General features: G+C 36.0%; 1 protein-coding gene across 16 annotated transcripts in view; it reads left to right on the plus strand.

Moving 5' to 3' along the window:
- ELF2 (E74 like ETS transcription factor 2) overlaps nucleotides 1-26,441 on the plus strand; it is a 95,797-nt gene that overhangs the window by 28,645 nt on the left and 40,711 nt on the right. For 8 of the 16 annotated variants that reach the window (XM_072755222.1, XM_072755225.1, XM_072755226.1 and 5 more), the window contains 2 exons: nucleotides 608-843; nucleotides 19,053-19,218. In XM_072755222.1, the coding sequence (XP_072611323.1) occupies nucleotides 772-843; nucleotides 19,053-19,218 (238 nt within the window). In that variant the 5' untranslated portion in view covers nucleotides 608-771. Of the gene's footprint in view, nucleotides 1-607; nucleotides 844-17,392; nucleotides 17,515-18,400; nucleotides 18,568-19,052; nucleotides 19,219-26,441 lie in introns of those variants that run through there. The other 8 variants (XM_072755234.1, XM_026018474.2, XM_026018475.2 and 5 more) reach the window with 4 other exon arrangements.

Genomic DNA, 26,441 nt, shown 5'->3' on the forward strand with positions numbered 1-26,441 from the left:
TAGAAGTTGTTTTGATTTAGCATATTTTGTTATCAATGCATAAAAGATTTCTAAAATTTCTACCAAAATATTTTGAGAATAAAAGTACATCTTCATAAAAGGACAAAGTTATAACATTTTATCTCTTGGAATGTCAATGTCATAAGGTCATCCATATGCAATAGCTTGGTTGCAATAAATTGTTTATGAACTTGACAGCTCTAAGAAGTAGAATGCTCATTAGTGCCCTCTTGTCTAAAGTGTCTACTGGCTTTATTTTTTATTTTATTTAATTAAAAAAAAAAGATTTATTTATTTATTCATGATAGACATAGAGAGAGAGAGCGAGAGAGAGAGAGAGAGGCAGAGACACAGGCAGAGGGAGAAGCAGGCTCCATGCCGGAAGCCCGATGCGGGACTCGATCCCGGGACTCCAGGATTGCACCCTGGGCCAAAGGCAGGCGCTAAACCGCTGAGCCACCCAGGGATCCCCTAGACACTGGCTTTAAAAGCCTAAGCTCCTTTTTCTTGGTTTACAAAAATGTCAAAGATTAGATTGTAAAATAGGTTGTACTTTATATCCTTCCTGTATATTTTTAATAACTTTTCAAATTCTTCCTCTTTTTAGGCTCTCTGGCTAATCATCTTTAGAAGACTGGATTTCTGGATATCTCCTTCACTCCATGTCTATTGACTTTTAAAACATAATGCAAACCTGTACTGCTGGCAATCATCCATGAACCTTTAAATTACACTGATATATAGTGTTTGAAGCTTCCTCAGGGAGTAACAATGACATCAGCAGTGGTTGACAATGGAGGTTCTATTTTGGAGCTTTCCAGCAATGGAGTAGAAAATCAAGAGGTTAGGCATCCAATGTATTACATTTCTGTTTTGTTCATAGAAATCATTATACGAACTAATTTTGAAATTAGTGGGAAATAGGTATTTTTGAGTAGAGTTAAATGTATGATGCATGAAATTGTACATGTCATGTGCCCTCATAAAATTTAGAAGGTTGATGTGATGTAGGTATTGCCAGGCTCATCTGAGTTGTTGGAGCATGTATATGTTGGAATGAACTGGAGGAAAAATTGAAAGAAAGAACACAGAAAGTATTAGTTGAGATAGATTTTTAATTCCTGATAAAAATCCATTGTTTTGGATTAAAGTGTTTATAGGTATATACTGTATCTAAATACATAAATTATATTCATCTTAAATTAGAATTCTGTATCTCCTTTAGTTGTCATCTATACTTTTTGTTATTCTATCTGATTCACTGTGAAGATCTGTCATATTTTAATCCTATGTGTATATACTTAAGAATTTGGATGGTTTGTAAATCAGAAAAGTTTTGAAATTTTATACATATAGATCTCTGCATCATTAACATATCTGGTTATTTTTTTTGTTATTGATAACATTAAAGAATAGGAGATAGAGTAGAAAAATAACAGTACCAGAAACATATGGACTTCCAGGGCCTGACTTCTGTTCCCACCATTTACTAAAGACTGAATATTGGGAAGGATCTAAATTAAAATATGGTAACGCTGTTACAATAATAGACAGATACTTGGTCAGAGATGAGAGGGACAAATGGAGAGTTGGCTGTATTTCAAAAATCTGTTTTCTCTATATTCTGTGAAAGATATTGCTGTTACTGGTCCTTAGTACCAGCGTATGATACTGTGACAAAACCAAGAAATAAGTTAGGATTTAGGCTGTTTTTGGAGTCTGCTTCTTTTTCTTGCTTGTTTGTGTCTCTTCAGTCTTCCAAGATAACTATGGTTAAATTCAGTGGGAAGGAGATAAACTGAAGATATTACTTTTTCTTTGTTCTCAGTGGACTTGGTAACCAGAATGTTCTTATTGTATTTGAATCTAAAACTGGTTCAAAGTCCGTTAAGAGGAGCCACAGCCAGAGAACATACTTAATTCTCTTCATCGATTTCTACTTGTTCCTTGAAGATTCGCTTTCTATATAATCACTTCTAGGTATGACTCACCAAGGAGATCAGGGACTCAGGGGACTTACTGTCTCCTTCACATCACCCAGACCAATTATTATTTCTTTTTCCAGTGCTTCCTCTTTGTTATATAATTTTACTCTGTAGTATTTAACCCTAAGAAGGGAACCACCAGGAGTAATAGGCAGAGTATATTTACCTTGTACTGGTTTGGTATCATTAATATGGGAAAAAGAATACAACAGTTTCTGGAAGACACTATATTTTTCTTTCTTTATATGGAACCCAGTGTTCATGGTCTGGAGAGCTGATTATTATATAAGAATGAATCTGATAAATGAAATCATTTCACCAAGGCATTGTTGACTAATGATTTATGTGGTAGATAGTCACAGGCATTTTAGGTAGTATGGCACTAGAATGGTCTTGGGGAACTCTTTCTTCAAATTATACAATATAGGTACCCACTTACTTTCACTTATTTGTCCCTTCAGCAGATATTAATTGACCACTTTCTGTGTGTCAAGTACTTTTTAAGGCATTGGGAATAAAAATTTTTGGCTATGAAAAATAAATCAGGGCTAGAAATAGAGAGGTGGTAGGGGATATTTTAGTTAGGGTGGTCAGGGAAACAGTTTCTGAAAGAGTAGCATTTTAGTTTAGATCTAAACAAAGTAACAGCTTGGACTATAGAAATAGGAACATCTAGGGGAAGAGAATTCCAGGAAGAAATTGAAAAGCCACTAGTATCTGAAATATCTCCTAATATTACAGAGGAAATTTTGAGGATAGTGTATGGAAAGATAGATTTAATATCTATACTCTAGAATGTGGGGTGGGGTGAAAAAAATGACCTGTTAAAATTTTATAATCACAGCTCTAGAATCTGAAGAAAAAAAATAAATGTTTAAAAAGTTGTGGGCATTTGAAGAGTTATTGATTTTTAGGCTTTATTTTTTTTAACTTTATTCCTTATTATAAAAGTAATAGTTTTATAAAATTAGAATAATTATATTCCTGATTATAAAAGTAATAATTTTATAAAATTAGAATAATTATATTTCTGACAGAGACCTGATTATAAAAGTAATGCATTTTATAAAATTAGAATCATTTTATTTCTGACAGAGACCAAAAACCAAAGATACCTACTTACTTATCAGAGTATAGATGCAAAAATAAAAAATAGGATAGAAATAAATATATAAAATGGAGTCCAGTGCCAAATAGGATTTTAGATACACAAGGATATTTCAATATCAAAAAAAAAAAAAACCTAGTTAATATATATATATATATATATGCCCTAATAATAGGATACATGATCTATGACATGTTAATAGGGATAAAATAACTGATGAAATGAGATTTTATGAAATTAAATATCTATTTCTGATAAAAACTCTTAATAATATAAATATAAATATATATTTCTGTAACATTGTAAAAAAATAACTGTTACAAATCAGTAGCCAGAATCCTGTTTAATGGTGAAGTACTAGAGTATTTCCTCTAAAGTGTGGGCAGTACCATAACTATTATTTAATATTTTCCTGTAATCAGATAAGATAATGAAAAAATATATAAATGTTAGAAGACCAAATTATTATTTTCAGATAATATGATTCTCTACCTGGGAAAACCAGAGGAAATCCATGAAAACCAATTAGAACTAATAACAGTGCTTGGTAGTTTGGTGGGTACACTGATTTAATTAACTTAAAAAATATCTAGCTATCCATTGTAAGGAAATAGAAGAGATCATGGAAAATAAGATTCCTTTCAGAAAATTAACAAAAAATATAAAATATTGAGGAATAAGTGTAAAAGACATATGGGGCTTCTTTGAAGACGTTGAAGTACATGAAAGAAGGTACATGAAAGAAGACTTTCATAAATAAAGAGATATACTTTGTACTTGGATAGGAGAGATGGAAGGAGTCAATATTGTGGAGGATGTCAATTTCCTGCAGTTTATGTATTTTATTCCATCTCTATCAAATGTTAGGGCAAGTTTGGGGGAAATTGATAATGGATGTATAGATTGTATGGAAGAATAGATAGGCAGGAATAACCAGATCAGTTTTTAAAAAGGAAATGTATAGCAGGTAAGTATCATAAAATTCAGAGTTAATGCTGAAAAAATATGAGGATTTACATACATTTTTAAAAACATAGCAAATATAATTCTAGAGAAGCATCTACTTTCAGACAAATAAGATTGGGAGTTCTGTGGAATAACTGAGACCAGATTTTTATTCCCACCATAAACAACTAGGAAAATGAACAAACATGTGAAAGCACAGTTCTGAAACATTGGTGCTATGGCCTGAATGTTTGTGACACCCCCTCCCAAATTCGTATGTTGAACACTACCCTCCAAACATAATGGTATTGGAAACTAGGGCCTTTGGGAGGTAATTAAGTCATGAGGGAGGAACTGTCATGCATGGGATTAGTGCTCTTTTAAAAGGTTCCATGGAGATCCCTTGTTCCTTCTGCTGTGTAAGGATATACAATACGGAGTCCTTGACCTGGAAAAAGACCCTCATCCAGTCATGCTGGCACCTTGATTTTGGACTTACAGCTCCCACAACTATGAACGATAAATTTCTACTGTTCATAAGCCACATCAGTGTTATTTTGTTGTAGCAGCCTGAATGGACTAAGACAATTGGACATCAGGAAGCACAGCAGTGTGTTTCTTAAGAGAAGAAGAGAAGAGCAGATAATCTCTGTACTGACTCATTGCTTGAAGCAACTTTCTGGATCTAGCATAGTGGGGAGGAACCCAAGCAAAGAGTGATAGTCTCACTGACTTGAGGAAGTAATATTTGGAATATGGAGAGACAAACATGACTAATTTGAAGTGCAAAGTATCTGAGAGGATGAAGCTGCTCAGAGGAAGAATACCAGAATTCAGCCTCAAGTAACCTGATCTTTAGCTGAATAAGCCGCTCAGATATAATATGAAACTCCATGAAACCAGGCAAAGAATGACCAGAAAGGTATAAATTCAATAATATACCGAAAAATCTAGAGTTCAGTCCTAAGCAGCTAGAAGAGAGAGTCCTTATTAAATGCTCAGGACATTCCTACAGACTCCAGAAGTGTTATGCCTTCCAGTAGGGCTGTAGTAGCCGTAGAATAAAGGGTAGTTCAAACTTGACCTAAAAAGTTAAAAAAGAGGCCTTGAAGAAGTTGATCATAAGTAATGAGATTTTTTTTTTTTTTTTTAGGATTTTATTTTTAAGGAATCTCTACACCCAACATGGGGCTTGAACTCACAATGCAGAGATTAAGAGTTGCATGCTCTTCTGACTGAGCCAGCCAGGTGCCCCTTGATCCATAAAGAACTTAAACATTATTAAGATATGACAACAGTATGTAAATTGTACCCAACAGTGTAAAATTTACATATCTAACACCTAACCATGTTAAATGCGAAGAATCAGGAATAATGTAACCTATAACCTGAAGAAAAAATATATCAAGACAAAAACAAATGATAGAGATGACGAAATGAGCAGATAAGACTTAAAAACAGCCATTATAAATATGGTCAAGATGTTAGAAAATATGCACCTCAGAGGAGAGGCATAAAAGACATTAAAAAAAATTCCAGAGATGAAATATATACTTTGTAAAGAAAATTTCACTGAATAAAATTAAAAATAGATTAAGTACTACAGATGAAAAGACAAATTTGAAGAGAGCAATAGAAACTGCATTATGAAGCACAAAGAAAAACTGAAAAAAAAAAAAAAAACATGAAAAAAAGATGTAGTTATCTGTGGGAAATACCAAGTTGTCTAAATAACATGTAATTTGAGTCCCAGAATGAGAGGAGTGGAGGGAAACAGAAAAAAATAAATGAAATAATGGCCATCAAAATTGAAAATTTTGATGAAAAATAAAAACCCATAGATATGAGAATCTTAACCTCAAGCAGGATAAAGCTAGCAGAGGCACTGAGGCACATTATTATTATTTTTTGACACTGGGCCACATTATAACAAAAATGCTGAAAGCAAATTTCAGAAAGAAAATCCTGAAAGCATGCAGAGAAAAAAAATCCTACAAACAGAAAAACAAATGTAGTGACAACAGACATCTTGATACTGATAACTATGCAAGTGAGAAGATAATGACTTCTTTAAAACATAGCAAGACTAAAACTTGTCAGCCTATAAGGATATAGCCAGTGAGAATATCTCTCAAAAGTGAAGTGAAAAGTGAATTTGTCATCAGCAAACTTTTGTTAATAAGAATTGTTACAAGAAGTTCTATAGGCAGGGCAGCCCGGGTGGCTCAGCGGTTTGGTGTTGCCTTCAGCCCAGGGTGTGATCCTGGAGACCCGGGATTGAGTCCCATGTCGGGCTCCCTGCATGGAGCCTGCTTCTCCCTCTGCCTGTGTCTCTGCCTCTTTCTCTCTCTTTCTGTGTATTCTCATGAATAAGTAAATAAAATCTTTAAAAAAAAAATTCTATAGGCAGAAGGTAGATGATACCGAATGGTATAGATCTACATAAAGGAATGAAAAGCCCTGGAAATGTGTAAATATAAAATTTATATTTATATAAACATAAAATTAAAGATCAGTTCTTAAATTTTAAAAAAAGATATTTGTTTAAGACAATAACAGTGTCTTGTGGGGTTTACAACGTGAAGAAGTAAAGGTATGACAACAGTAAGCAAAGGAGAGAACTGTAGGAATACTATTGTAAGCTTGTACATTATACACGAAGTAACATTACGTGTATATAAACTGTGGTAAGCGTATTGTAAAATTTAGAGAACCACTAGGAAATAAAGCAAAGGACTATGGATAGCTAGCAATTTTTAATTCAAAAATTAGTTCAAAAAGATGAACTCAGTTCTAAAAGACTCTGTTCAAAAGATGACAGAGTAAAGAGAGGAATAAATGAAACAACAAACAGAGCAAGGGGGTGGATTTAAATCCCATTTTATTGATAATATTAAATGTAAATATTCTAAACAGTGCAATTAAAATGCAGATCTTGTCAGATTGGGTTAAAAACCAAATCTATTATGTTTTATACAAACAACTCATTCTAAGTATAACAACATAGCATAAAAGTAAGAGTATAAGAATACAGTACAAACATTAATCATAAAAAAGCTGAAGTGGCTTCAGGACAAAAATACTACCAGGGATAAAGATAGATATTTTCTATATGATAAAAGGACCATTTGTCAAGAAATAGGTATGCATTCAATATTAGAGCTTCAAAATACATAAAGCATAAAGTGACAGAAGTGAAAGAAAACATAGATAAATCCACAGTATTAGCTGGAGATTGCTGCATTCTTCTCAGAAGCTGCAATCCTCTCAGAAGCTCTCTACCCAGTAGTACCAGAATACACATTTATTTTGAGTGCACATAGACAGTGAACCAAAATAGAGAATATTCTGGGCTATATATCTCAGTAGTTTTTTATTATTTTTTTTATTTTTAAGTAATCTCTACACTCAACATGGGGTTCAAACTCAACCTTGAGATCAAGAGTCACATGCTCCACCAACTGAGCCACAAAGATGCCCCATACATCTCAATACTTTAAAAATATATATATTTATTTATTTTAGAGAAAGAAAGGGCAAGCAGGGAGAGGGGCAGAGAGAGAGGGAGAGGGAGACAAGCAGATTACCTGCTGAGTGAGGAGCCTGACATGGGGCTCGATCCCACAACTCTGAGATCAACCTGAGCAACCTGAAATGAAATAAAAAGTTGGATGCTTTCCTTCCTTGATTAAAACTTTCCACACTGTAGGGATCGATACTGAGGTATCATAAAAGCCATTTACAAAAAGCCCACAGTGAATATCATTCTCAACAGGGAAAAACTGAGAGCTTTCTCCCTAAAGTCAGGAACACGGCAGGGATTACCACTCTCACCACTTTTGCTCAAAATAGTATTAGAAATTCTAGCCTCACTAATCAGACACACATAGAAATAAAGGGCACTGGGGTGGGCAAGAAGAAGTCAAATTCTCACTCTTCACAAATGACATGATACTCTATGTGGAAAACCCAAAAGATTCCACTGCAATATTGCTAGAACTCATACAGAAATTCAGCAAAGTGGCAGGGTATAAAATCAGTGCACAGAAATCAGTTGCATTTCTATACACTAACAATGAGACAGAAGGAAGAGAAATTAAGTAGTGGATCCCGTTTACAACTGCACCCAAACCCATAAGATACCTAGGAATAACCAAAGAGGCAAGGGATCTGCACTCTGAAAATAATAGAACACTCATGAAAGAAATTGAGGAAGACAAAGAAATGGAAAGATGTTCCATGCTCATGCATTGGAAGAAAAATATTATTAAAATGTCTATGCTACCTAGAGCAATCTATACCTTCAGTGCGATCCCTATCAAAATATCATCAACATTTCTCACTGAGCTGGAACAAGTAATCCTAAAATGTGTATAGAACTAGAAAAGAGACAGCCTGGGTGGCTCAGTGGTTTAGTGCCGCCTTCAGCCCAGGGCCTGATTCTGGAGACCCGGGACCGAGTCCTGTGTCAGGCTTCCTTCATGGAGCCTGCTTCTCCCTCTGCCTGTCTCTCTGTGTCTCTAATAAATAAATAAAATCTTTAAAAAAACGAACAAACAAAAAACTAGAAAAGACAAGGAATAGCCAAAGGGTTGTTGAAAATGAAAACCAAAGCTGGGGGCATCTCAATTCCGGACCTCAAGCCCTATTACAAAGCTGTAATCATCAAGACAGTGTGGTCCTGGCACAAGAACAGACATATAGGTCGATGGAACAGAAGAGAGAACCCAGGAATGGACCCTCTACTCTTTGATCAACTAATCTTCGACAAAGCAGGAAAGAATATCCACTGGAAAAAAGAGTCTCTTCAACAAGTGGTGTTGGGAAAAGTGGACAGCCACGTGCAGAAGAATGAACCTGGACCATTTCCTCACACCATACACAAAAGTAGACTCGAAATGGATGAAAGACCTAAATGTGAAACAGGAATCCATCAGAATCCTAGAGGAGAACACAGGCAACAACCTCTTTGACCTTGGCCACAGCAACTTGCTTCTAGAAAAGCTCCCAAAGGCAAGGGAAACAAAGGCAAAAATGAACTATTGGGACTTCATCAAGATAAAAAGTGTTTGCACAGCAAAGGAAACAGTTGACAAAGCCAAAAGACAACCACAGAATGGGAGAAGATACTGCAAATATCTTATCAGATAAAAGGCCATTATCCAAAATCTATAAAGAATGTACCAAATTCAACACCTGAAGAACAAACAGGCCAATCAAGAAATGGGCAGAAGACATGAACAGACATTTCTCCAAGGAAGACATACAGATGGCCAAGAGACACATGAAAAAAATGCCCGACATCTCTCAGCATCAGAGACACTTTGAACACTTACAAATCAAAACCACAATGAGATTCCACCTCATACCAGTCAGAATGGCTAAAATGAACAAATCAGTAAATGAGATGCTGGTGGAGATGTGGAGAAAGGGGAAGCGTCTTACACTGTTGATGGGAATACAAGGCGGTACGGCCTCCCTGGAAAACCGTGTGGAGGTTCCTCAAAAAGTTGAAAATAGAGCTGCCCTACGACCCAGCAATTGGACTACTAGGTATTTACCTTAAAGATACAAGTGAAGTGACCTGAAGGGGCACCTGCACCCCAATGTTTATAGCGGCAGTGTCTGCAGTAGCCAAACTATGGAAAGAGCCCAGATGTCCATCGACAAGTGAATGGATAAAGAAGATGTGGTACATATACACAATGGACTACTGCTCAGTTATTAAAAAGAAAAAGAAATCTTGCCATTTGCAACAATGTGGATGGAACTAGAGGGTATTATGCTGAGCAGAATCAAGCAAAGAAAGTTATATGATTCACTCGTGGAATTTAAGGAACAAAACAGAGGGTCATAGGGGAAGGGAGGGAAAAATAAAGCAAGACTAAATCAGAGAGGGAGAGAAACCACAGAGACTCTTAATCTTAGGAAACAAACAGGGTTGCTGATGTTGATAGGGGTGAGGAGATGGTGTAACTGGGTGACTGGCATTAAGGCATGTGATGTAATGAGCACTGGGCACACAACTGATGAATCACTGAAATCTGTACTTCTGAAACTAATAATACACTATATGTTATTAATTGAATTTAAATTTTTAAAAATCCTTCTACCAAAATAAAATAAAATAGTCCATGTTTAAAAAAAAGTCGGATGCTTAACTGACTTAGCCACCTAGGTGCCCCACATTCAATAATTTTTAAAGGATTGAAATCATACAGAGAAAGTTGTTTGACCAAAGCATAATTATGTTAGAAATTAACAAACGTTTGCAAATTCTTTAGATATTTGGATACTAAACAGCTCACTTTTATAGAACTCATGGTTTAAAAAGAAATCACAAGAGAAATTAGAGAATATCCTAATGGAATGAAAATGAGAACACAATATATTAAAATTTAAAAAGGTAAAGCAGTACACAGAGGGAAATTTATAGCTTCTTTTTTTTTAAAATAAAGATTATTTATTTATTATTCATGAGAGACAGAGAGAGGCAAAGACAGAGGCAGAGGGACTGATGTGGGACTCGATCCCAGGGCTGAGGGATCATGCCCCGAGCCAAAAGCAGACACTCAATCGCTGAGCCACCCAGGCATCCCAATTTATAGCTTCAAATACTTATATTAGAAAGAGTGTAGCCTAAAATCATTTAAGCTTTTATCTCAATCAGCTAGAATATGAGGATCAAATTAAACCCAAAGTAGAAGGGAGGAAATAACCAAGATAAAGGTCAGTAAAGTAGAAAATGGACAAACATTAGGGAAATTAACAGCTGGTCCTTTGAAAAGATTAATAAGGGACACCTGGGTGGCTCAGCATTTGAACACCTGCCTTCGGCCCAGGGCATGATCCTGGAGTCCTGGGATTGAGTTCGGCATTGGGCTCCCTGCATGGAGCCTTCTTCTCCCTCTGCCTATGTCTCTGCTCCTCTCTCTGTGTCTCTCATGAATAAATGAATAAAATCTTTATTTAAAAAAAGAAAAGATTAATAAAATTAATAAATCTCTAAGCAGACAGCCAAAGGGGGGAAAAACAAGTCAAAAATTACTAGTATAAGGAATGAAAGAGCCATTAGTATAGATACTAAATATTATGAACAATTTTATGCCAATAAGCTTCTTAACCCAGATAAATGGACAAAATCCTTGAAAGTCATTCCAACAGGAATAGAAAGTCTGAATAGCCCTCTATCTTAAAATAAATTGAAATTCTAGTAAAAACCTTTTACACAAAGAAATTTCCATGACAAAGTGGCTTTATTAATCATCTGGGCCTGCATTTTTTTTTTTTTTTTAAAGTAGTCTCCAGGCCCAGCATGGAGCCCACGGCAGGGCTTGAACTCAAAACCTTGAGATCAGAGCCCTGAGATCAGGACCTGAGCTGAGATCAAGAGTCAGACATTCAACTGACAGAACCACCCAGGTGCTCTGGCTTTGTTGATGATTTAACAAGCATTTAGGGAAGAAATAATAACAATCTTATAGAACTCTTTTAGAAAATAGACATCATAGCATTTCCTAACTCATTTTGAGTCCAGCATTATCCTGATACCAAGATAAAAAATACACAGGCAAAGAAAACTACAGTGTCCTTCATGGGCACATTCAAAAACATTCTTGATAAAATACTAGCATTTAAACCCAGTAACATATAAAAGGGATCTATGTCCCAATAAGGTAGGTTTAATCAATCAGTGCAGTTTATCACATTAACAAAAAGAAAAAAAATCATGTGATCATATCAGTAGGCACAAAAAACCCTTTAGGCAACTTCTTCAACCCTATAAATGCATCTGTGAAAAACCCACAGCCACATCATGCTTAAAGGTGAAAAAGGAATGTTTTCCTTGTGAGGTTGATAGTAAAGCAAAGATGTCTGCTCTAATCACTTCTATTCTTACCTTGCTGCAGGGTAAGAAAAATAAAAGACGTATAGATTGGAAGAGAAGAGTAGAAGTGTCTGTATTTCTAAATGATACAGTCATGTGTATAGAAATTCCTAAGAAGGGACACCTGGGTGGCTCAGTTGTTGACTTTCTGCCTTTGGCTCAGGCTGTGACCCCAGGGTCCTGGGATCGAGTCCCACATCCGGCTCCCTGTATGGAGCCTGCTCCTCCCTCTGCCTGTGTCTCTGCCTCTTTCTCTGTGTCTCTCATGAATAAATGAATAAAATCTTTAAAAAAATTTCATAAGAAATCTATACAACTGTTAGAAGTAATAAATTTAGAACATGTGAATATGTAAAATTCAACTACGTTCATATGTCTTTGCGAAATACAACTGGAAAATGAAACTTAAGAAGCAGTGCTTTTGGGGCACGTGGGTGGCTCAGTCAGTTAAAGCATCTGTCTTCGGCTCAGGTCATGATCCCAGGAGCCCGGAGTCAGTCTCCCTGCTAAGCAAGCAGAGGCCTGCTTCTCCCACTCCCTCGGTCCCTCTCCCTGCTTGTGCTGTCTCTCGCTCTTGCTTACCCTCTCTCTCTCTCAAATAAATAAATAAATAGATAAATAAATAAATAAATAAATAAAATCTTAGGGGATAAAAAGTACTGGTTAGCAGCATAAAAGTAACATAGGGATATGTTTAAGGAAGTAACTAAAAGATCTGTATGGAGACAACCACAACATAATGTTGAGAGAAATTAAACCTGAATAAATGAAGAGTTATACCATGTTTATAGATTGGAAGACTTACGTCAAAGAAAGTCAGAAGGCTTTAAAGATTTCCCTTGACATTCCAGTAATTGAGACAGTGTAGTTTGATATGTCAATAGACATGTAAATCAGTTGACATAATATGGAGCCACATAAGACTGATTTATTTTTCAATAATGGTGGCAATGTAATTTGGTGGAGAAAGGATAGTCTTTTAACTTTTGGATATCCATATGCCAAAGAATGAACTCAATTCTTTCTGACATCATACACCATGAATAGCTCAAAATTGATCCTGGAATTAAATGTTTAAACTATAAAAACTTCTGGAAGAAAACACAGGAGAAAATTTTTTGAATCAGTGGTTTCTTTAGATTGAACACAAAAACTTGAAAAAACTTGAAAAGAAAAAAGTGATGTATTTTATTTAAATTAAAAACGAGGGATCCCTGGGTGGCGCAGCGGTTTAGCGCCTGCCTTTGGCCCAGGGCGCGATCCTGGAGACCCGGGATCGAATCCCACGTCGGGCTCCCGGTGCATGGAGCCTGCTTCTCCCTCTGCCTGTGTCTCTGCCTCTCTCTCTCTCTCTCTCTCTCTGTGTATCTCTGAAGAATAAATAAATAAAATCTTTAAAAAATAAAAAAATAAAAAAATAAAAACGAATGTTCTTGGGATCCCTGGGTGGCGCAGCGGTTTAGCGCCTGCCTTTGGCCCAGGGCGTGATCCTGGAGACCCGGGATCGAATCCCACGTCGGGCTCCTGGTGCATGGAGCCTGCTTCTCCCTCTGCCTGTGTCTCTGCCTCTCTCTCTCTCTGTGTGACTATCATAAATAAATAAATAAATAAATAAATAAACGAATGTTCTTTAAAAAAAATCTTTAAAAAGGTGAAGCAAAATTTGGAAAAATACTAAATATACTGACAAAAGATTTATATTCAGAATACATAATAAGTTGGAGATAATACATTAAAATGGGGGAAGGATTTGAAAGGATAATAATATGACTGGTCAATAAGTGCATATAAAAATGCCCAATATTATTCACTGTCAGGGAAACACAAAATAAAACCACAGGCAAGGGTGCCTGAGTGGCTCAGTCAGTTAAGTGTCTGCCTTCAGCTCAGATTGTGATCCCACGGTCCCAAGACTAAGCCCCTTATCCAGCTCCTTGCTCAGCAGGAAGTCTGTTCTCCCTTTCCCTCTGCCTGCCACTCCCCCTGCTTGTGCTTTCTCTCTTTGTCAAATAAGTAAATAAAATCTTAAAAACAAAAACCAGAGGGAGATACTACTACATACTTACGCAGAATGGCAAAAATAACAGAGGATACCGTGTGTTGGAAAGGTTGTAAAGCACTGGAACTCTCATTTATAGTGCAAATATAAAATAATACAATTTGAGTATTCTTTTAAAATGAAGTGTACAATTACTGTATGATCTGGTAAATTGACTCATAGGTGAGTATGGAATAGAATGGAACAGAAGGGTGGGGAAGAGCAGGGACGTTCACAGGAGCATTACAGCCCAGGTTATGATAATTTGTTATAGTAGCTCCAAAAATTAATATACCCACCTTTGCAGCCTTATTTCCTGCATTACTTCTCATAGCTCTTTGATTACTTGCTTTGCCCCTAATTCCCAAATGTGAAAGCCTCTCTGACTTGCTTGTGTTCATCTGGTAGCCTACAATTGCCTTCCACATCTGTCCAAATCCTTTTCATCCATTCATGACCCAGTTCTAGGAAGTCTTCTATCATCCCCCAATCTGAATCAATTCAACACCTAACAAGTGGGTTGAGGGTTATATTTCAGAGTGTTAAAAAAAGCATTGTTTTGTGTGTTCAACCTTCGTTTTAGACAAATGAGGAGTCATGAAAGCTTTTTGTACAAAGAAGTAATACAGACAATTCTGATTGTAGTGTGAAGAGATGCCTTCCAAAGTTGAGGGCAAATAGTAGGTTTGAATACTATTGCTAATGTTACAATATGATGATTAGCTGTCACTAATCGAGTAATTACTTTGTTCTAAGCGCTGTGCTAAGTAATATGTACTTTGTGGATATTGAATTCTCAAGGGACTTTGAGAGGTATGAATATTGTAATTTTTTTAAATGTGAAGAAATAGGTTGAGAGAAGAACACAGGACAGGGAAACAGGTACAGATGTTGACAATTTGTTTTAATATTTGTTTATTTATTTAGTTAGTTAGTTTTAACATTTAAACATGTTAAGCTTAGAGTATTAGCTGATTATTCTTGTATTGATGTTAAGTTGGTAGTTTAAAATCTGGTTCGGGAGTTTTGGTGATGAGTCAGAGGAGAAGACAAATATTTAGTAATCATTAGTATAGAGGTGCTATATTTAAAATAAGCCCTAAGAATGGGTGGCCTTGCCAGGGAAGGTAGAAGAGAGTAAAAGGGAAATGCTGAAGACAGAACCATAGAAGGTTGGCTATGTTTTAGTCACTGGATACGGAAGAAGAATCAATGATGCTTAAAAGCAGAGTGGTAGAAAGAGAACAAAAATGACGGAAGCGACAGTTTTTAAAATGAGGTAAGAATGTAAGAGTCTGCAGAAAGGGAAAGGAGGATGAAAGCTGGAATAGAATTTTGTCCTTCTTGACATTTAAGAGAATAGTTTCAGTGTGGTGGTGGAATCCAGATCACAAGGTAGGTGTAGATAACTAGTCAGGGAGTTAAACTGTCTTTTGAGAGGGTATACAGGTAAAAGAAGCAAAGATCTGGAGTTCAGTTGAAAGAAGAATTGAAAATTTTTAATAACGATTTTTTTTCTTTTTTATAAAAATTAAGGAAAAGGATGGGGCGTCTCAGTCGGGTAAGCGTCTGCCCTCGGCTCAGGTCATGATCTCAGGGTCCTGGGATGGAGCCCCACAGGGGGCTCCCTCTCATCGGGGAGCCTGCTTCTCCCTCTCCTCCCTCCTTGTGCTCTCTCTCTGTCTCTCAAAGAAATAAAATCTTTTTAAAAAAGTTAATGAGAAGGAACCATTGAGATCTTAAAACCCAACTAACATGTATAAGAGAGAAGAGCGGGTCTAGAATCCTAATTGGTGGAGAAGAGAGTATAGATGGGGGAATTGGCTTTATACAGACTTCTAGACCTCAAGTATTTCATAGTTTAGAAATTTATTTCCTGCTGGTAAGGTGGAGGTGGAGAGTTCACAATATAAAATGATTTCAGGTTAATGTTACTATTAATAATACTCTTAGATTTCAGAGGAATGAGAGAAGTTATAAATCTCTTGGGTTATATATAAATATTTACTGGGTGGGTCAGTACTAGCCTCAAATGCTACTTATGTTGTTGCTTTCTGAGTTTTTGATGAGTGTAGATCTCATCAGTCTTTTCTTACCCCGCACTTCTCATTAACAGCTATTACAGCTAGGGTGACGCTGCCTGTAGGTTGGTTATAAAGCTGAGCAAGCAGCATAGAGATTCAACTGTTAGTATATCCAGTTTGTGGAAAAAGGTTTATTTTTTATTTTTTTATTTTTTAAAGGCTTATTTATTTGAGAGACAGAAAGTACTTGAGTAGGGGGTAGGACAGAGGGAGAGGGGAAGCCAACTCCTTATGAACACAGAGCCTGACAGGGGGCTCAGAGCTTGATCCCAGGACCCTGAGATAGTGACCTGAGCCGAAACCAAGAGTCAGTCGCTTAACCAAGTGAGCCACCCAGACGCCCCAGGATGTTTTTTTTTAATGTTAACATTTTTTTGTCTTACAGAGTAGGAAATTCCATGTTAATATTCAGCGTATGCTTGCTTATTTTTAATTTATTATACATTTGCTTTTAATATGTTTAAAATTTATTGTGAAATATTTGATGCAAAATGAAGTGTATAAAATATATGTTTAAGAACAAAAAATAGTACGTATCAATCAGGTTAAAAAATAGAAATTAGTAGTATTTTAGAATATTAAATGTGTCCCCTTTCTTAATAACCCCAGAGATGCCATTATCCTGACTTAATAAATGGTAATATTCCTTTACTTTCCATTATAGTTTTGTCTTTGTATATATTCCTTTTTTTTTGTATATATTCCTAAACAACATGTTGTTTACTTTGAAAAAATGATTAATGTTCCAAGCTGAGTTAGGAAAGGATAGTATTACCACAGTTAGATTACAGTTTCCAGGAAAAGGAGGAGTAGTCTGGCACCAGGTTCACTGAGCTTCAAGAGGTTCTACTCAGGAGATCAGCAAGCAGTGTTACGAGTTAGTTCTTAGAAACGTAGGGCCGTCTTGGTCAGGTTTCAGGCAATAGTATGATCTGGTGTTGAAGGTTTGTTCAGCAGGTATACGTGCAGTCACAGGGGAAGAATGCTGGTTGGTTGGTTTTTGTTTTGTTTTGTTTTGTTTCTAGGCTTTGTGGTCTTCTTCCAGCACTTAAGGGTAGATCAAAGTAGAACACATCTTGGAGGTGAAATGAGTCTTAACTGATCCAGGTAGCAATACAAGGTAGAGTGAATAGATAAAGCAAACCAAATATGAATGAAAACCAGGAATAGGCTTATCTGGACACTCTGTCCTTAGGAGCAATGCCAGTGGTTATCTTGGTGATGACAGTTTATAATGCTGTCTCCAGAATCATGTTCCTACAATCCAGACTCGTGGCCCTATAAATCTAGTGCATAGCGGGCATCCCGGAATCTCTCTTCACAAGATTCTCTTGAAGATTACTGTCATCTCTCCCATTTTGGATCTCCTGTATTCTCTATCTTGAGTTGTTGTCTTTATTAAAATTTTACTTTTGTTTTGATGAAATATACTCTCCGCTTGCTTCTTGAGAAAGGATGTATGGAAGGTAAATGTTTTGAGATCTTTTGTATCTGAGAAAGTATCTTATTTTCATAAGGTGATTTGACTGGCTGAAGAATTCTAGGTTAGAAATAATGTTCCTTTACAATTTGAAGAAATTGTTTCACTGTCATTTCCTTCTAATATGACTGTTGAGAAGACAGAAGTCTGAGTCCATATTCTTTGCATGTGACCTGTATTTTCTCTCTAGAAACTTTAAAATCTTCCTTTCTGTCCCCAGCGTTGTGATGTTTCACAGTGGCATGCTTCAGTGTAGTTCTCCCTTAACTTTTTATATTAAGTATCTGGTGGGTCCTTTCAAATGGGCAGCTTGTATCTTTCAGCTCTAGGAAATTTTCTGGAATTCTTTTCATTTCTTTCCAACTTTTTTTTTCCCCCTCCTCTATTTTCTCCTTCTGGAACTCTATTCAGATATTGGACTATTGGACCTCCTGGACAGGTCCTCTAATACTGTTCTGTCTTCTGTCCTGTTTTTCAAAACTTTATCTTTTTTCTCTGATTTCTGGAAGACTGCCTCAATTTTATCTTCCAACCCTCTGTCTTTTTTATTTCAGTCATTGTGTTTTTAACTTCTAGGAACTCTTTCTTTTTAAATATCTTTATTAAATTGTATTCTGTTCTTGTTTTATGGATATAATATCTGTCTGAGGAATATGACTGTGTGTTTGTGTGTGTGTGTGTGTGTGTGTGTGTGTGTGTGTGTATTCTGTGGTAGAGGCTTTTCCTTAGATGGTTAATAATACTTGGCTGTCTGGTCATGATTAAAAGTGGAGGACTAAAAAGCTGATTGAAAATTCTCTTTTTAATGCAGGATCAATGCTAACAAATGTGCCTAATATACCTCAAAGATGCTCTTGTTTTTCCCTCACCAGAAAGTTAATTCTCCAATCTTCTGCTGAGATGAGGGCCAGTTGCCCAGCATCATGGAGGAGGGAACAGGTCTAGGAATTAAAGTGCTTTTCAAACAGCTTTAATGGAACCTTCCTGTTTGAACCCCTCCTTTCTCTACCACCTGCTGCTCCACTTCCAGGAGTAATGGGTACTGCCTTCTGTGGGTTCTCCACTGTAAAGTGTGTCATTTCTCAGCTTCTTTTTGCTGCCAGACTGTGATTTGGCTTTCCCGGGTCTGCTAAACCATTTCATAACACTTACCCATCCACTTTCAATCTTCCAAGATTTTGTTGCTCTTATTTCTTCTCCTTTGTTGCTCTTATCTCTTCTCTTTATGGATTTGTGTTAAAAAGTCTTTTACTTTGTTTTTGTGGGTTTTGTGAGACAGTGCAGTTACATGCATGTTTTTAATTTTGTCATCTTAATTCTGAAGCCCTGCTTATTATGTCTTACCTCCTGAGATTTGAAAAGATGATTAAAGTTCCGTTTTCATCTCGTTTTGGTTTTTACATTCATACTCGTAATACATGAAACTTGTTGTGTAGCCCCCTTGACACTATGTGAACTCAAGTATTTATAAGTAAATCCAGAATTTGTGAATTAAAAGGTTGTTTTCAAAATTTGCTCTTGCAGGAAAGTGAAAAGGTTTCTGAATATCCAGCAGTGATTGTGGAGCCAGTTCCAAGTGCCAGATTAGAGCAGGGCTATGCAGCCCAGGTCCTGGTTTATGATGATGAGACTTACATGATGCAAGATGTGGCCGAGGAACAAGAAGTCGAGACCGAAAATGTGGAAACAGGTAGATGTCTCATAAAATGTTCATTACTTGTGAGTTCTTATTTGATGTGTCCACATTACTATTGCTAAATGAGTAATATACCACAGAACCTCTTTCTGCTTGGAAACTGGTGGCAAATCTTTCATTGAAGGGAATTTTTTATAAAGTTTAACATTACAATTCTTTGAAGTATAACAGGTTTCAAATCATGGACCCTAAGGACAAGTTTATAGGCCCATAATAATAAAATTATCTTTATCATTTTTTTTCTAAGAGTGTATTGACTAGTTACTTATAGAAGTCTTTAGGCTAGTATAGGAGGGTAACTAATTCAAAAACAAACACAGTATTCTCATTCTATAACCAATTAAGAATTTCTTTGAATCAGTATTGGTGGAGCAGCATGATTCCTTTTTTCTTAGATCAGGAGCATCTTTCTAACAGTCTATCAGAGTCTTCTTCCCTTTTTGTCTTCTGAGAAATTTTGGTATTTCAGTCTGTCTGTGGTGAGATAACTGTTATGTTTAATTGGAGGTTAATCTATATAATTCTTGGAAACCATTTAATTTTTGCCACTGACCATAAAGAAAATAGAGTATTTTACCAGAAAGACTGTAATGACTATTTTTATAATAATAAACATTAAAATTTATCTTTACCTCTTAATGGAGAAAAAGAATCCTTATACTTGGTTTATAATTCTAATGAACACCCTTAAGTATGTATGTATGTATGTACGTACGTATGTATTTATGTAGGTAGGCTCCATGCCCAGCGTGAAGCCTGACATGGGACTTGAACTCATGACCAGGAGATCAAGCCCTGAGCTGAGATTAAGAGTTAACCAACTGAGCCACCCAGTTGCCCCAGCGTTCTTAAGTATTTAGATAAATTTCTATAAATGTAGCAAAGTCTCATGGTTAAAAATTTTGAATATTTGATGTTTTTCTGCTTGTGGAGGCCCAGTAGCACACCCTAAGACTATTAGCTTAGTCTAGCTTAATGGCTTAATGCTGCCCTTCCTCCAGTTTCACTTTTATTTTGTTTTTTCTCTCCAGTTTTATTTTTTATTGAGCTAAGGGATTAAAAGTTACCTTGCTCTGCAGAGCAATGATTACAGCAGTGCCTGCAAACCCCATGTGAAGGGATAATCGGTTCATTTTCTCAAAATAGGTAGCTACACACTTTATAGAGACTTTGTGACTGGACTGGAGTGGTACATGATGGACAGTAGAAAATGGAAGTGGCAGGAAGATATATGTATGTTTTTTTGAGGGTTTTGGAGAGTTTTCCAGTCTGAAGCCAGAAGCATCATGGCAGAGATGAATTTTCTTCTTGAGGAAAAAAATTGTGAGAACAGTTAAAAGTGTTATGCAGGATGATATTTTGAAGTAGATTTTGTAACTGATTTTATTATGGAAGTATAACTAGAGTGTAACTAAACAAAACTAGTAGCACAAGAAAAAAAAGCATGATAGCTTAAATTGATTGAAAAAAAAAGAGCCGGTTTGAAATTTCTTGAAAGTGTTTTGTTTGTTTTTTGTTTGTTTGTTTTCAAATTTTATTTATTCATGAGAGACCCACAGAGAGAGGCAGAACACAGGCAGAGGGAGAAGCAGGCTCTGTGTGGGGAGCCTGATGTGGGACTCGATCCCAGGACCCTGGGGTCACGCCCTGGGCTGAAGGCAGATGCTCAACCAATGAGCCACCCAGGCATCCCCTGGAAAATGTTTTGATCAAAAAAATAAAAAAGACTATTATTTTGGTAACAAATGGGAAACTTTTAAAAATATGAAAACTACAATACCAAATTCCCATTAAAAAATTAAAAAAATTTTAAATTATGGATACTTATCACATTAAAATACCAGAGCAGGGCTGAGCCCCGGTAGCTCAGCAGTTTAGTGCTGCCTTCAGCCCAGGGCGTGATCCAGGATCAAGTCCCATGTTCGGCTCCCTGCGTGGAGCCTGCTTCTCCCTCTGCCTGTGTCTCTGCCTCTCTCTCTCTCTCCCTCTCTCTCTCTCTGTGTCTCTCATGAATGAATAATAAAATCTTTAAAAAAAAATAAAATAGGGATCCCTGGGTGGCGCAGCGGTTTGGCGCCTGCCTTTGGCCCAGGGCGCGATCCTGGAGACCCGGGATCGAATCCCACGTCGGGCTCCCGGTGCGTGGAGCCTGCTTCTCCCTCTGCCTGTGTCTCTGCCTCTCTCTCTCTCTCTGTATGACTATCATAAATAAATAATAATAATAAAAAAAAATATTAAAAAAAAATAATAAAATAAAATGCCAGAGCAGATCAGCCAAATCTTATTGGTTGTATAAATTGATGATCAGTGCTTCTTTGAATTACTTAGGTAAAAACAATTTCAAATAGGAAGCGAATATCATCTGTTCAAAGGATTTTACTTTCTTAGTTATCTTGAACTCTAAGGGTGATGACAGTCATTTGCTGGGCACAGGTATGAATGATTGTGATATTGAAAAACGGAATATACATCATCTGGCTAAAAAGAACCGTTACTTTTGTGATATTTTAAAAGTGGTTTTTGACTAGTTGGTAATATGTTTTAGATTGGTTTTTCTTCAACACTAAAAGGAAATGTTAGTAAATAACTTACATTATTCTACAATAGTCTAAAAGTACTTGAGAAGTTTATCTTAAACATTTTTTTAAAAATGTATGTTTGATTTATTATTTCAAAAAATAAAGAATAGTATAGTATAGCTATTCTTGTCTCTCTTTATAGAATAACACTGTGAAACTTAGAATTCATTTACAGCTCTTTTAAAGGCAATGCCAAATTCAGACTGAAATCTGCTGGCTCATACATCTCATAAATGTATAATTAGAACAATTTAAAATACTCCCATTTATTCATCATAAGGCATGCAGAACTTGAGACTACAATATACGGACTTACTTGAAAATACATGTGGCTAATGTAACTTTCTAAGGATTGTTAATATGTATACATCAGAATCAGCAAATCTAAACTTAATTTTTTAATTTAAAGAATAAAATGCATTTAAAAAAAAGATTTTATTTTCACATAATCTCTACACCCAGCGTGAGGCTTGAATTTAACAATCCCGAGATCAAGAGTCCCATGCTCTAATGACTGAGCCAGTCAGGCACCCCATAAAGAATAAAATGCATTTTTAAACAAGTTAAAATCTGAATAAATATTTTTTCATTCTTCTGATATCTAGAACATATACAGATAAATAAAGCTGTTATGACTTATCCTAATGTATGTTTCCTTTTAGGTAGTTGATTAGGATCAGGTTCATTTCTTGTGGTGCTAGACATTTTTAACCTAAATTCCAGATATGTATAGGCTTTGGAAAAGAAGCTGACTGGGGAGAAAAGGGAAAGGAGTATTTATAAGATGTCTACAGCAGTTTTTATTTGGTGAATTGGTGGAAATGAGATCGTATAGAACAAGATTTCCTTTTGTACATCTAGGAACTACTTCCTGGAATGCTCCTGTATTATAACTTGAATTATATTAGTCTAAAAATGTTCATAATTACACTTACTGACCTGTTATATTCATTTCCTGCATGTTTACACTGAAGTTTTTCTTCTTTTATTCCTATATACCCATATGTATATGTCTCCAACAGAAATAATGTTCATGATGAAATCCAGGCAGGAGTACTAAAATTATATAGTGATGTACATTTAGCTATCCTAATTATTTTATGTATAAAATGGTTTCTCATTTTGTTAGTTGTAACTGTAGGCTATTTCGCTTCACCTTTTGTATAGACAAAGAAAATGTACATTTTCCTCACAGAGCTTATATGTAATAGTAATCCTCTCAAATTTTATAGGAAAAACCAAACATGTTTGAGACTTTAAAAATAAGCGTATTCATCTATAAATTGCCTTTTTAAAAAATAAAATTGTTTTTTGATGATAACTGGAGATCAATAATCATAAAGTGTCTTTAAGGAATGGTAATGGAGTGTGAGTGAAGGGTGGTCTTGACTGGCAGGCTGAAATTACCTTTGCCAGTGGCTGCAGACCCCACCAGCTCTGGAGGCCTGCTAGATAGACTGAGGTGGTGAGTTGGGGATGGAGAGGAGTCTCTGGGATTCCCTACTAAGATTTGAAGATGTAGCTTTTATGTCCACTCTCAAAAAATTATATATATATATATATACATACACACATATGTATAAAATACATACAAATTTTAAAGGTTATTGACAGATTACCATTTAACAAGTAGTAAGTTTATGCCAATGCAACCAATAGTAGCTAAATGTTGATAGAAATCTTTCAAGGCTTAGCTGAGAAGATTGACCTATTTAGGATCTGTTTCTTCATTTTGCACTTTAACTTACTGTATTTATCCCCTTAAACTTCTACTTTAATTTACAATAATATATCAGTAAATAGTTTGCGTTTCTTATGTACAAGGGTACTATCTTCAACATGTTTCTTTCCCTCAAGGGGTTAATAATTTACATATATATATAAGTAAATAATATATAATATATATTATATTGAAAATATAAGGCAGTATAGAATCAACTGAGTGCTATTTACGAAGTTAAAGAAATTTTCAGAAGAAAGTTCAATTTACAGAATTAGGGAATGGTTAGAGAAAGTAAAGGAGGACAGATGGTGGGATTTGGATGGGACAAGATAGGAGGTTAGTGAAAGGCAGAGGGAAATATAATTAATAATGGGTGGAATATTAAAGTTTAAGGCATGTTTAGAAGTTACTGAGTAAATGAGACCATGACAGGGAGTTCCACTAAGAGTTGTGACTAAAATACCATTTGAATCCAAGAGTTAGTGATAAGGCATGTAAGAAGGAGAAAGACTTGGACTTGGTTTTGAGTAGAAAGTACTATGCAATTAGTATCTCAGGAGATACAGGATGATTGTAGGGGAAGGGATGAAGCAGGAAGACTAGCTGTCGTAATATGAGTTAAGGGATGACTTGAGTTAAACAAGGTAGAAACCACAGGAACAGAAAGGGCTTATCTACGTAATACTACTACATAAGATCTAGCAATACTTTTTTTTTTTTTAGATTTTATTTATTTATTCATGAGAGACATAGGGAGAGAGAGGCAGAGACACAGGCAGAGGAAGAAGCAGGCCCCATGCAGGGAGCCTGATGTGGGACTCAATCCCTGGTCTCCAGGATCAGGCCCTGGGCCACCCGGGCTGCCCAGATCTAGCAATACTTGACATGACAAATTAGAGGGACAGGCACAGTTAGGTAGATATTACTCAGTTTTTTAACCCTACGTGATGGCCATAGTATCTTATAGGGATTTGAGGAAGGCAAGACTGTTTTGGGAACCATATAAGTCTGGTAGTAGTGTTGATTTTGAGTTGAAGCAGAGCTTCTAAGGAGAAATATTTAGGTATTTAAAGGTGCACAAATGTATAGTCAGGGCCCTATCACAAGGGAGATGTCATACTCAAATTAGAACAATTTAAAAATATTTAATAAATGACTAGTCATAAATATATGAGCAAGTATAGGGTGACCATAAAAAATAGAACTGTAGTTCAGAGGTGGCAGTAGCAGAGTTGTTTCTTCCCATAGGGAGGGAATGATTGCTGGAACCCAGAAGGAGAGAGCCCTGGAGAACGAGGATCACCTTGGGAGAATCTGGAACCTTTGGTCAGGGATACAGCTGGCTTGAGGGTGATGGCACAGAGAGGGAGCCAGGGAATAAGGACTCTGATTTTCTTCTCCTTCTTCCCTCTAATCCCCTGCCAAGGCTCTCCACTGACCAAGTGCAATCTAAAGCAATAGGATGTTGAAGTCAGCCTTCTGGGACAGAGAGCAGCATCAAGAAGGGTGGAGAATAGATCTGGAGGGGCAAATAGAAGTTATCTAGTACAACTGAAGCTTAGTAAAGAAAGGTCAAGGAGAGATGGTTTTGGAAATCAGTAATTGATGCCATGGAAATAAATGGAATCCCCAAAAGCAAAGGTATTTGAGAGATTTCTCCAAGGGAAAGATATTTAAATTCTGTGTTTGACTCTCTGTGATCAAGAACAAAGGACACAGGATTAAGGAAGTAACCTTAGGGAATGTTTACATTTTGAGGAACATGCAGAAGAGCCAAGAATAGTCAGATACGATAGAAAGTCCTATTCCGGAGGTTAATATTTTTTTCTTTTAAAGCCTTTTTAAGTGGTTGTCTTTAGAAGGAAAGGGAAGAATATTGATGGTTAGTCTTGGTTTCAGATTCCTACGTTATTACTTACCTGTCAGTGTTTAACTTTTTTGACTCTGTTTCAGTCATAAAATAGTAATTCAAGATTGTGAGGACTATATAAAATAAATATACAAAGCACAGTGCTTGTGATGTAGTAAGTGCTCCATAAGTATTTCCTTAACTTCATTAGGACCTTTGCTTATGTCTTCAAATATGGAGAAGGTCTTTTATACATTAAAACAGAACATTTGTTTACTTCTCTGTTTTATTTTTCTTTTTCCTTTCACTTCACTTTTTTTAAAAAAAACAAATGCTCTCTACCTTCAGTCTGTGCTTTTTCCTTGTTATTCCTTCCTTAAGTTACTGTGCTTTGGCACCTACATTTATCATTCTTCTGAAGCTCCTTATTAGATTTCAAAAGCCACTCCTCTGCCAAGATCAGTCACCCACAGAATCATCCAGAAGTAGATCCTTCTTAATCTGGCCTTCTTATCTACTGAAACATTGTATTCTAGGTTTCCTTATTACCCCTTGCATGGACTGTGCTATTTATGCTTCTGAGCTTTTGTGCAAGTATAGTTTTCTATCAATACTGTGATTAGGTATTATCCATTTCTTCAAGGCCCAGCTACATGAAGCTTTCCACAGTGGTTATGGCCTACATTAAGGATGCTCTTTCCTGATCTTGTGTTAGACCATTTGGACTAAAGCACTTGATCATTTACTTTCTTATACTGTTCTTGTGTGTATACCTACTCCTTTTGTTTTCAAAGTGGATATATAAGTCTCTTGAAGACAGAGACCATATATTTAAATTTTGTTGAATATAGTATATAGTGTTTAACACATAGCTCTTAGGAAATAAAGATTGAAATAAATTGATTTTTGCCTCAGTATTGCAGATAACTGAGAACCATCTATATAAAATCTTAAATATATTTTCTTTTTTGAAAAGGTTTATATGCTAAACCTTGAATACTTCAGTGTTATTTAAAATATAAAAAGGTAGTCATCCAAAAACATAAATATGACCATCCAAAATATA

Source organism: Vulpes vulpes, chromosome 4, assembly GCF_048418805.1.
Source record: "Vulpes vulpes isolate BD-2025 chromosome 4, VulVul3, whole genome shotgun sequence".
NCBI lineage: Eukaryota > Metazoa > Chordata > Mammalia > Carnivora > Canidae > Vulpes > Vulpes vulpes.